Source organism: Dermochelys coriacea, chromosome 8 (assembly GCF_009764565.3).
Source record: "Dermochelys coriacea isolate rDerCor1 chromosome 8, rDerCor1.pri.v4, whole genome shotgun sequence".
NCBI classification, from domain to species: Eukaryota; Metazoa; Chordata; order Testudines; family Dermochelyidae; genus Dermochelys; species Dermochelys coriacea.
Genome location: NC_050075.1, coordinates 34,090,130 through 34,101,881, shown reverse-complemented (window position 1 = coordinate 34,101,881; position 11,752 = coordinate 34,090,130). Strand labels below are relative to the sequence as shown.

The window sequence follows — 11,752 nt, the reverse complement described above, 5'->3', positions numbered from 1 at the left end:
TACTTTCCAGCTGTACTGGTGTGTGCTTAAGTCTTTAAGGAATCTGGACATAAAGCTCTGTTGTATTGTTTCAACTGTCATTTTGGATAGAAGAGAAAACATTCAACTGTACCATTAAGATGAATATCAGTCAAAACCCTTACCTGAAAGTTAGGGTTGCTAGAAAGATAGTGGAAAAGTTACAAAAAAGAAATGCCAGGAATGTTACAATTAATAAACCGTATGTTGCCAAAAGGAATGGAAATGGTAATTGAATTCAGCATCTAGGGCTAATGGGCGCTAATTCTCAGTTACACTAAGGCAGCTTTTCATCCCTCTGACTGTAGAAAGGGGGCAGAAATGCCATCTACAACCACTCCTTTGTTTAGGGGCTTCCCTGGTTGGCATAAAGCTGCTCTCAGACCACAGTAAAGGGGGCTTATAGTCATCTTTGTGTTCTCCATTGCTGCCCCAAATACAGAAAAAGGGAAATTGGGACTCAGGCCAAATATACCACCATTCTGAATTAAATACTAGAATATTAAACTGTCTGAAATTATAAGTGTGACAGGATCCTCCTGGGGTGCAGTCTGGGAGTGTGGGACTGCTGTGCCCTCCGAACTCTCTCCAGCCTGGGCTGTCTCTCACAATGCCTTAATAGTGACCAGCAGCAACCCCTCCAGGTGCTGTTATCACTTAGCACAACCACATGTGGAGACCCCACACCCAGCTAGATTGCATGAATGCTCCCAGAACCACTCATGAATCACATAGAAATGGATTTTAAAAGATGGATTTTAAGTGATATTAAGTAGTAGGCAAAAAGTCAGACTTGGTTATCAAAATAAAATAAAATATAACCATACAGTCTAAACTCTCAACCCTATTAGACCGGGCAACATCTAGATAAAGCAGTTTTTCTCATCTCACTGGATATTGCAGTTCACAGTATACCGATTTCACCTTTGAAATCTGTGCCAGTCCCCTCCATTGGAGTCTCAAGTTTTCAGCACCCTTGTTGCTTACAGTGTAGGTGGGTGAAGGAGAAAGGCCAAGCATGGGGTCCCTGTAGTCTCTTTTGTGCTTGGAGAATGCAAGTCCAGGAATGTCTCAGGGCATTGCTGAGTCTCCAGGCAAAGTTGAGCAATTCCCCTGGTGTGGCCTCATGTAGGTGAGTCATTGAATTGTAGCTCACTTGCTGGACAATTGACACCCCGACTGGGCACTGATTACTCTTCTTGCTGTTGTCTCTGGGAAGTTAATATCTGGCTGATTCCCAAAATTACAGTATGTTTTAGTGACAACCATACAACACATTCACATAACTTCATATGCATTGATGATATACATATATGGATAGAGAAATGACTTTCAGCAGGTCATAACCTTTTCCGTGGTACCTTACAAGGCATGCTTTATATGTTAGATCACGATTATATAAAAATGAGGAATATGGGGATTACAGGGGGCTCCCCCAACATATAGAATGTCACAATAAGGGTCTTATATCTTTGAGTGACCTGGATGAGCTTTTCTCTGTTCATTTTATCCAGCTGCCAAAAAAGGGGCTAAGGTTGGGAGAAACAAGGTAGCTAGTGCAGAGCAGGATACTGGAGGGACTTGGGGCAACCTGGGGCAGGAAGGAGAGTGGAAGGCAGCCAGATGGGGTGGTGTTTGGAGGTGGTGGGAGAGCTTTAAGGCGTTGAGTAGGAGGCAAATGAGAGCAGCCTCATCCATTTTATTTCCCATTATACCCCTTCAATCCATTCCCCTCTGAGACTCTGCTTCCCTCATTCTTTTCCCCCTTCAGAAGAGGTTGAAGTAAGGGGGGCAGTGGAGGGAGCATAGATCCCTCTCTCCTCGATGGCTGGTGCTGCTGAAAGTCTAAGGAGAGTTCTTGCTCCTGTTTCAACCTACTTTAATCACTGCCCCTTTTTAAGCACTTTTCCTGTTCTGTTCTTACCCTTTAAGTTCCTATTTCTCTTTAGATTCTGCCCCTACAATGGTGTTCCCTTCTGGCAAGGGTTGGAGAGGCAGTTGGATGTTGCCAGCTCCTTTCTCTATCCTTGTTGGCAGATCCATACTAGCTGGGCACCAATACTAGGAGCACTGAGGGTGATGGGGAGGTGCTACAATAGTCCCGACACTCAGGAGGAGTCACTAAATTGCAATCCTGCTCAGTTCCTGAAGCCCTGCTGTGTGCATGAAAGACACTGCACTTGAAACTGGAGTGAGCACCCAGGGACTATAACATCAAACCTTATGTAATAATTTGAATGTTCTCAAATGTAAGAGCATACAACTACACTAATACAGCAAAAAGAAAAGGAGTACTTGTGGCACCTTAGAGACTAACAAATTTATTAGAGCATAAGCTTTCGTGAGCTACAGCTCACTTCATCGGATGCATTTGCTGAAGTGAGCTGTAGCTCACGAAAGCTTATGCTCTAATAAATTTGTTAGTCTCTAAGGTGCCACAAGTACTCCTTTTCTTTTTGCGAATACAGACTAACACGGCTGCTACTCTGAAACACTAATACAGGAATTTCAGGTCCCACCCAGAAACTGTTCAGGCCCATGTTTGAGAAAGTCTGATGTAATTTACACTTAATCTGCCTATGACCCCCTCGAGGCTATATTCAACTGAGAAAAGCCAGAGCACAGTAGTGCTCTGGACCTACCTGGTTCCTGCTCCCTATGCTAGGTGGCTCCATGGAGGTAGTTTCTGAAAGGATCAAAGTGAGGGAGATCTATTTTGTTTAAGTTGGTGTCAAGGAGATTTGAGGCATCAGAGAATAGGCCTATGTGAGGATAAAAGACTATTATTTCTTATTACTTATATAGTAATGTAGAATTGTATATTGCTTTTTAACACAGTTAAAGATAAAGATCCTGCTATTCAGAGGTATTGAGCACTTCAACTGCTAGCCAGGTCCCAAGGTCCAAAATGCTTGCAAAATAGACTGATTTGAGTACCATGTGATGGGGTGATACACGCAGGGAGGGTAAGAGGCACGTGAGGCTGTGACCCCACCCTATTCTCCATGATAGCTTCTGGCCCTACTTTCAAAAGACTACAACTCCCAGCATACCCTACGATGGGCTCCTGGCCCAGCTTCCCCGGATAGCCTCTGGGCCCGATACCTGCTGGGTATTGTAGTCCTTTCCTCGCTGTGTGGGGAAGGGGCCGCGGAGCTTGCCGGGAGTTGTAGGCTCTGAGGGCGTTCCGATTCGAGAGGTAGGGGGCGTTGGTGCGGCGCTTCCTGTTCCGGGAACGCGGCGCGGGTACGCCGCGGCGGCTACAGCGTGCGTGCGTCCGTCCGGCGGGCGGGGGGAGGGAGGGAGCAGCTGGCGGTGCGGCAGCGGCCTGAGGAGCCAGTTGGGTTTCGGTTCCGCGCTGCGGGAGGCAGGCGCGGGGGGGGGGGGGGAGGGGACGAGGAGCCGCCCGTCGCTATGGAGCCCGACTCAGTGATTGAGGACAAGACTATCGAGCTGATGGTGAGTGACCCCCCCCCCCGAGCGCCCGCCGACCGGAACAGCCCTCCCCTCCCCCCCCCCGGGGGGCTGTTGCCGCTTCTCCAGGTTCTCCTCTAGACCGGGGCTCCCCTTCGTCCCGCCGGCAGGAGAGTGGCGGGGCGGAGAGGGCCTGTAGGTTCCGCGCTGAACCAGGAGTAGGCCCCGCCGTGGGGGGAGCGAGCCTAGGCCTTGGGAGAGGAGGTTGGCCCCAACCCTTGCAGCCGGGGGCGCTGGGACTAAAGCCCGCCATGGGGGGGGGGGGGACTCCCTCCTACCCGCCTCGAGCGAAGGTGACATTTGAATTCGCCCGGGCCTTGTGGAAGGTGCGAGATTAGGATCATCCCTCTGCGGCCCCCCCCCCCCCCCCCCATGGCGGCTTGGTGAGCAGGGCTGGGCTTTGAGAGCCCCCTGCCTTTCCTAAGCTCAACAAACGGGCCTCCCGCACCCTTCCTGGCATCCACTCTAGTCCCGCTCTTGTCCCCACATTCCCCCCACTCCCATTCATTGTTCCTCAGAATAACCTCGTCCTGTCACTCAACACATAAGCCACTCCCCTCCCAAAAATGTAGACCCCCCCCCCAACCTGGCTCTCAAAGCCTTCGTTATGAGAGCTGTTGAAAAGGGCCTGTGATTGGTTTTATTTTTTTAGGATTTGACAAGTAGTTTAAAAGATTTACTGAATTCTACAAATAATTGCTGATCTGCATGGATTATGTGGGCATATATTAAAAAAATGCTAACCAAATGCTTTTTTAAACAAGATGACGTTCAGAATTTAGTCATTGTCCTTTTTTTGTTCATGGAGATCCTCCTGAGATGCAGCATCTTGTTTTTTAACTTTCTCTTGAGTGTAGATTATAGTGAAACAGTCTTTGCTACCCGGTATTTTTGGTTAAATTAATTACCAAGTATGTAAAGGGGTTTGTCTTAGAATGTAAAGAATTTTAGCATTCAGGTCTGTTTCAACCAAATATATTTTGTAATTAATACTGTATTTTTACAGTGATTAGTTTATATTAAATCTTTTTGGAATTATTTTTACTCCTTAAGCCTGAAGTTTTTAGTTTGTTTGAAAAGAGATTTTTTTTATTTCAGTGAGCAAGCATTTACTGAGTTAATTGATATTTTACAGCAGCAGCAGTAAACCTTTTTTGAATTGTTCAATGCAGTAAATAATTCTCCAAACTGTGTAACTTAACAAAACCTGGGTACTACAGTTGATGTACCACAAGACTAAATGTTAATGCCAATAAATTTAGGTTGTCAGAAAGTTGGCTACGGGGAAGATGAAGGGAGATTTTTTTTTTAAAGAAATAGTAAGAGCAGTCACAAAACATTAGAGGAATTACGATAAGATAATTTTAAGGGGGGAAAATGTGTTTTTAAATTAGTGGCTGGGGAAGATTAGAATGAGTGATCAAGATTAATATTTTCTGTGTACTAGTTTGCCTGCACTAAACATTACCTATTAATTAGAAATTTGAATGTGATGGTGCATAGCTGTTCTTGTACTGTTTTTGTACATTGCTTAGCACAATGGGGTCTTGTCCATGACTGGGACTCCTAGCCGCTACACTCGATAATTGCCTTGTTCTGTTCATTTCGTCTGAAGCATCTGCACTGTCCACTTTTGGAAGACAGGATGCTGGACTAGATGGACTATTGGTCTGAGCCAGTATGGCTAATCTTCTTTCAGAGATACAAATAATGTAGATAATAAGATCTCTCTTGCATGCTTTAACTGACCATTGGAATTGTGCTAGGTGCTGTATAGGCATAAGATGACACAAATTAGCATTTTTTAGGCACTTCCACATGCTGTTAGTAATATAGGCAGAGCAAACTGCCTGGTTTGGGAAGCCTGTGAACTCCCTTTATAAAATTTCACATCATGGCTGAGCATTGTTATATCTTGTTCTTTTTACTAAGTAGCAGAAATTCAAGAGCTTCTCTGCAAGTCATTTTACTGTCATGCTTTCTGCATTTCATTAACTGATTGTTGCTGATCAGGGAGGTCTGTTGCTAAATAGCTATTCTAATGAACTTACTTCCTTGATCCTTACTTATTTAGTGGTGCCACATTTTAATGTTGATGACATCAGAATTGCCTTCATGTTAATGGCTTGTAATGTTACAAACAATAGCTGGTGATACCAGTCAAGGCATCAGTTAGAGGAAAAATCTAGTTGTTCAGGAATGAGTTTTATGTAGATACAAGTAACAAATAGCATTGCATATAAAATATGCAAGCTGAATTCTAGTGGCTATTTTGCATCATATAATGAATGGGTGGTTACTCATGGTGGTTGTGTGCTAAAATTTAACGGGTGTTTAAGCCAGGTAGGTAGAGTTCTTTTACTTAGCTTTCTTGGCGGTCTTTTGACTTCCTCACCTCCATTTTAATAATTTCTTTTTTTTCTGTGTTGCTAACTAACAGAAGCAAATAAAAATTCTGAATGATTTAATTGTGGCAAACCTAGCTATGATCACTTCTGGGAAATGGGGAGAAAAGCGATGATGGGATTTTTAGAAAATACTTTAAAAGATTTTGGATCTCCTTAAAGAACAAAAATCAAAGCTTCTTTGTGTTACGCAATAGGAATCCAATAAAATGTACAGTTACTTTGGCTAATGTATGTATACACTTGCAGTGCTTGTAAAGAGAGAATGTGTGGGGCTAAAAGCCAGAGCTGCTGTTTCCTATAAAATTAATAAAAATAAAGTTTAACAAGCTGAAGAGAAAAAAAATTATTACATAGAAAACAGTTTGTAAATATGGCTATATTTTTACACTTACTTTAATGCAAATAAAGGCAGTATTAAAACATACTTCTGTTCCTGAGCTAAAAATTATATTGAATCTACAGTCTCCATAAACAAACATTTTTTTCACAACTTGATAATGTTTTGCCTTGTTTCTCAAAAGAGATATTAGACTTAAGAATCTGTGTAAAACTGGGAACTGTAAAGTAAGCACAAATGAAAAGCACTATATAGAAAAAGAATAGCCAAGGCCATTTGAATAGAATATGCAAGCTTTTTTTTGTCAACTGTTCTTAATATTAGCCAGCATCTCTAAAATGGAGACCATTTTAAAACACAAGCTTTATTTCAGCACTTTTACATTTTAGAATGTTTCTTGTAAGTGAAATAAGATACAAGCATTAAGATTATAAAGGCAAGCTTTTTTGTGCTTCCCTGTTTGGTATAGCAGTTAGCATTTTGGTTACTGCATCAAAGGCTGGGAATGAATATGTGTTTGATTATACGTGTGACTTTATTATTATTATTTATTATTATTATTATTTTTTTTGCAAATGTCTGGTGAGTGTTCTCAGTAGCAACTGGAATGTAATTCTGAGTGACTGAATTCAGGGATAAACAAAAGATAATGTATCAATATTTTAATAGCACGAGAGTTTCAGAACATGATGTTCTAGCTTTCAATTGTTCCTTAGCTTGATAGCATTTATTAAAAAAAATCTTAACACTAGTGTGATAATGGTTCTGTTTGTAAAGCTAAGTGTGAAATATTTTAAGGTTTCTAAGTTGCATCTGTTATGCTCCAAATAAGCTTTAGTGAGTGTGCTGCCTATACTCATTTATTTAAACATTCTATAGGGCAGCTTGTATTTTAGATAATCTTATTTTACTTTTGCAAATCTTTCCACCTTGACCTTATTAACTTTACTAGTACTTAACCTTTGGTGAAGAAGGTCGATCATCTAGCAATGTTACTTTGGGACTTTTATGTGGTAGTAGTAGCTAAGGTTGAATAGCCTCTTTTGCAGGCATGGAGTACATTGCTCGGAGAACATACTCTGGAAATATGAAACCTGGAAGTCTAACTTGTTTCTAGACTCTAGCAGATGTGCCATCTGGACTATGAAAATGAATTTAACACAATTGCTATGACTTTAATATCAAATATCATAGTAAAGTAGTAGTTACCCAGTTTTGGTGAAATGCATTGTATAGACTGGACAGATCACTAGAAAATATGCAATGAGGAAGTAAGCAGAACAGATAATTGACTAGAGTGGTCCAAAAGGTTTTTTTTCTATCCTTAACTTTCCATGAGCACATAAAAATAACACTTTTGAATTATACTTTGTAAAGTTAGGTAAACTTAACCTTCCTGCCACTCTCAAGAAATTAAATTATTTTCTGCACTTCATCCGAAGAAGTTATGAAAACGAGCAAAATTTTCACCCATCCGTTTTGATAAATGGTATTTTTGGCTCCAAGTTCTGAATGGAATTTAAACTCTGAATATAATATTCAGTTTCATTATCCTTTCAGTAAAATCCATTCTGTGGTATTTGACATTACTAGAAATATATATTTATCAAAGATGATTGATGACAACTTGTGTATTTTGTTTTCTGTTTAAGTGTCCTTTTCTTTCTGCTGCACTGTTTATTTTATCACCATGTTTTTTAATGGGTAGCAGAAAATTTATTGGCGACTTGTGATTTGCATGAGTGGTTGTGAAAGGGGGCACTAGAACGGAAAATATTGTATATCTAATATAAAACAAAATACATATTTGTAAGATTAATGGTGCACCATAAGATCTGGTTACAGGTGCAAACACAAATCCTTATTCTCAGGCCGTGGGTATCTTGGTGGATCCATAAGACTTGTTTATCAAGGTAGGCAGCCAAGCATGTTCAAAGATTTTTCAAGTGCTGATCTTGCTATCTTCAGTATTTCTACAACACTCTTGGTGTGCATGTCACTTTACAAATACAGATCCCTGTCCTGAAGAGCTTACAGTCTAAATTTAACATAACAGTGGAGTGGAAGGGTTATAGAAGGACAGATTGAAGTAAGATTAATTTAAGATTTGAAAAGCACCTGTTTATACCCTTCTTAAACATGTGTTTTGAAAATGTATCTATGAAACGTATCCTCCTTAACAAATTACTTTTATTGCCTGGAGCTTCTGCCCATCTATTACAAACAGCCTAGCATTTAAGTGCCTCAGTGTAAATAATAAGTGAACTGCAATTGAAGCTCCTGCTAAAAACTCTCCTGCTCCTGGAAAACCCATGCAATGTGGGCTGAAGGTCTTCAATCTAGAAGGCAATTGAATTCCAGAATCAAGTGTTTCACATGAGCACACCTCATCATCAGCTTCTTTCCAACCAGGTGGGTGCTAGCTTAAGCTACCTGGATGATCACAACTGGAGGAGGTACCTGAGACCCAAACAATGTAGGACTTAAAAAATAAAAATCCTTCAAGATTCCACCTGGAAACTAATCTGCAACTCAGGCAGCTCTCAGAGCAGCACTGTAATATACTGTCTGTACAAAACACTGTTAAGCAAGTGGGCAGTTGCATTCTTCACCAGCTTAAGTTTCTAAACGGTTTTAAGGTGCAGTCCAGTGGCACGGGCCGAGGGATGTGCAGGCTGCTGCTTCCCGCAGCCCCCATTGGCCTGGAGCGGCGAACTGCGGCCAGTGGGAGCTGCGATCGGCCGAACCTGCAGACATGGCAGGTAAACAAACCGGCCCAGCCTGTCAGGGGGCTTCTCCTGGTGGGCCATGTGCCAAAGGTTGCCAATCCCTGATCTAAAATATTGGTTGTAGACGTGATGGACACCACCACAGTGTTGCTAGAACTATGGAGTTACATGCCAATGCATTCCTATGATCATCTTGCACTTGTATGATCTGAAACTTTCAGTTGGACCTCTCCTGTTTCTAAAACTGATTGGAAGTGCATGGTATATCCCTGGGTACCTTGGATATTTCACAGACAATGTTGACAGACAATGACAATATCCACATCCTTAAGCAGGATTGTTCTGAGCATTACTGCAGATTTGAACTTCTGGTATTGGTTGCATGATCTTTCCTGGTTACTTCAGTGCAGGTTGTGCCATGGATGGGGCTTGTGGATATGTTTTGAAGGTTGAATGCAGTACCCTTTTTTCTTTCCTCCTTTCCTTCCCTGTCCTCTGAAACACTCCTGCTACGTGATGTGTCAATCTGGCATTTGTTCTTTGATGCATATTTTTTACTGCAGTAATGTTATCGACTTCAGAAGTCACTGTTGCACTGGCATCTTGACCTTTTAATCTTAGCCCTTTTTCCTACAGTGGTACATTTCTTACTGCTTTTAAGCATTGTGGCATGGTGTGCAAAGTGAAACTGCTATTGCTTCTTACTTTGCAGCTCAGAGGTTCTAAATGAAGTAGATGGTATAGTAAGGATGCCAACAGGAAAGGAAAAGATTGGGGAGAATAAGGAAGCATAGAGGTAAGGGAGTGCTGCTTTAACATGATTTTTTTTCAAAGAAGGGAGTGAGGAAACAAATGGGAAGAGAGAAAAGTAGGAATGTACACGGAGTAATTTTAAATGTATGTTTATTAACGTACTTCATTATGTTCCTGCTTTTTCCTATAGTGACATTCTTTTATACTGATGTTACTATCTATGTTTTATTGTTATATTCTCTAAATTCTTAGTGTGACGTTTGCAGCTGAGTATTGTTAGTGGCTCATTACTTGTAGAAAATATCCACTTCTCTGAACTTTTCAAATTTTAATGGAGAAAAGATGGCGTCAGTGGGCACGACCATACATCTCTACTTTGTTCTTTCTCTGATTGGGGGGACATACTTCCCATATGCACCCATGTTAGCATTAAGGACATTTTATTAAACTATGGTAGATTGTAAACATTTTGCAAGCCTGTGGCATAACAAAATCCTTCCTCCAGTTTGTGATCTCCCTGGTGTGACTACTCTGGTTAACCTGCTTTGCTATATTGTACAGCCTATCATGTTCCATGTAGTGTTTTTCACAAGTTATCTCCCAGTGTTTTAGTAGTAGATGACCAATACCTTCTGTGCTAAAGTACTTGAATGCATGTCATACTTAAAAAGAAAAAAAAAACTGGTTTGAGAAAGGAGTAACTTCATAAAAATCAAGTAAATTTGCTTCCAGTAAAAAGAAGCTGGGGAAATCGAAGACACCTGTTTATTCACACACAGCTATAGCCCTGGCAGTAGTAATCCAAGTTTTTCCACATAGTTGCACTTGTGCTTTAACCTTCATCGTTAGGGGTTAGAAGGTATTTTAGCTACCAAGGCCCATTTTTTACAAATAAGGGTAAAAATTGTGGTGGTCTTTTTGATGTAGGCACCTGTTCACTAGGAACTGAACAAGGGTCTTTTTATTTATGCTGCTAAATTGCTGTTAAGGATCAATTTTAAGTAACTGATTTTTTTTGAATCAGTGACTTGGAGGTAAAACGCTCACAATATTGTATCAATTCTGTGAGCCATACAGCTGCATCAGTAATTCTAGTTTTGATAAATTCTATTCTTGAATATTAAATTCTAGTCTCTATGGATCTTCACAACTTGTATGTCATTTGTGGATGTACACTTTTCTGTGGTGATGGCTGAAATGACTTCATTTTATTAACAACTTACTGAGCTTTTAAAAATATGTAATAATGCCAATTGAACATAGCATATTTAGTCTGGCAGCAATTTGTACAACATGTTAATTTTAATCTTCAATCTTTCTGTATGGCAAAAAGTTTATCAGTTTGGTTCATTGAGAGTTTATAGTTTTGATTAGAATTGTTAAACAAGAAGATTTCTCTGCCCAGGCAACCAAAATTAACAAGGAAATTTTGACATTCAAGTTGGGTCTCTATGAAGCAGGTTTTCACTTCCAAAGAAATTGAGACCAACGCTGAAACGTATTTCCACAGAACTTTTTGGAGATGCTTTCATGGTGACTTGGTCATTTCTTCTCATGACCTTCTGACTCATTGTTGCTTGGAGAAATGGTTCATTTAGGTATTTCAGGTGGTTTTCTTTCTACCTGAGAAGCTATATTGTGCTCTTGATGTTTGAGAGTCATATGCCTAGACATCTTGTGGCTTGCTTAGTTGTGATGTACATGGCAACTACTGAGGTCCTTTTGAAATCCTAGATTGGACGTAATGTCAAACTCTCAAGTCCATTTGTTGTCTTGAAGTGTTATTTTGCAGCAGACCTATTGATATGTCTGCAATAAGTAACAAATGTACACAAAGGTGCAGAAGATCCTTTCCCCGGTTGGTTCCAGGCAGTATCAGATTTGATAAATTAGTGGTACACATAACTAATGTGAATGGCAGTTGTTTTTCTCCCATCTTTCTCTAAAGTCCTTGTATTGATGAATGTGGCACTTCCTGAGGAGATACTAGAACAATCAATGCACTGGTGTGTGGGAGGGGTTGATGAGGAAAG

At 40.8% G+C, this 11,752-nt stretch overlaps 1 protein-coding gene across 5 annotated transcripts in view; it reads left to right on the top strand.

Moving 5' to 3' along the window:
• The first annotated feature begins 3,234 nt into the window (after nt 1–3,234).
• Nucleotides 3,235–11,752, top strand: part of FBXW11 (F-box and WD repeat domain containing 11) — a 121,705-nt gene continuing 113,187 nt past the window's right edge. For 2 of the 5 annotated variants that reach the window (XM_038412879.2, XM_038412875.2), the window contains exon 1: nt 3,334–3,477. Coding sequence is in view for 2 of the 5 variants with exons in the window: in XM_038412877.2 (XP_038268805.1) it covers nt 3,433–3,477 (45 nt within the window). In the remaining 3 variants the exon portion in view is untranslated. Of the gene's footprint in view, nt 3,478–11,752 lie in introns of all 5 variants that reach the window. The other 3 variants (XM_038412877.2, XR_006283124.1, XM_038412874.2) reach the window with 3 other exon arrangements.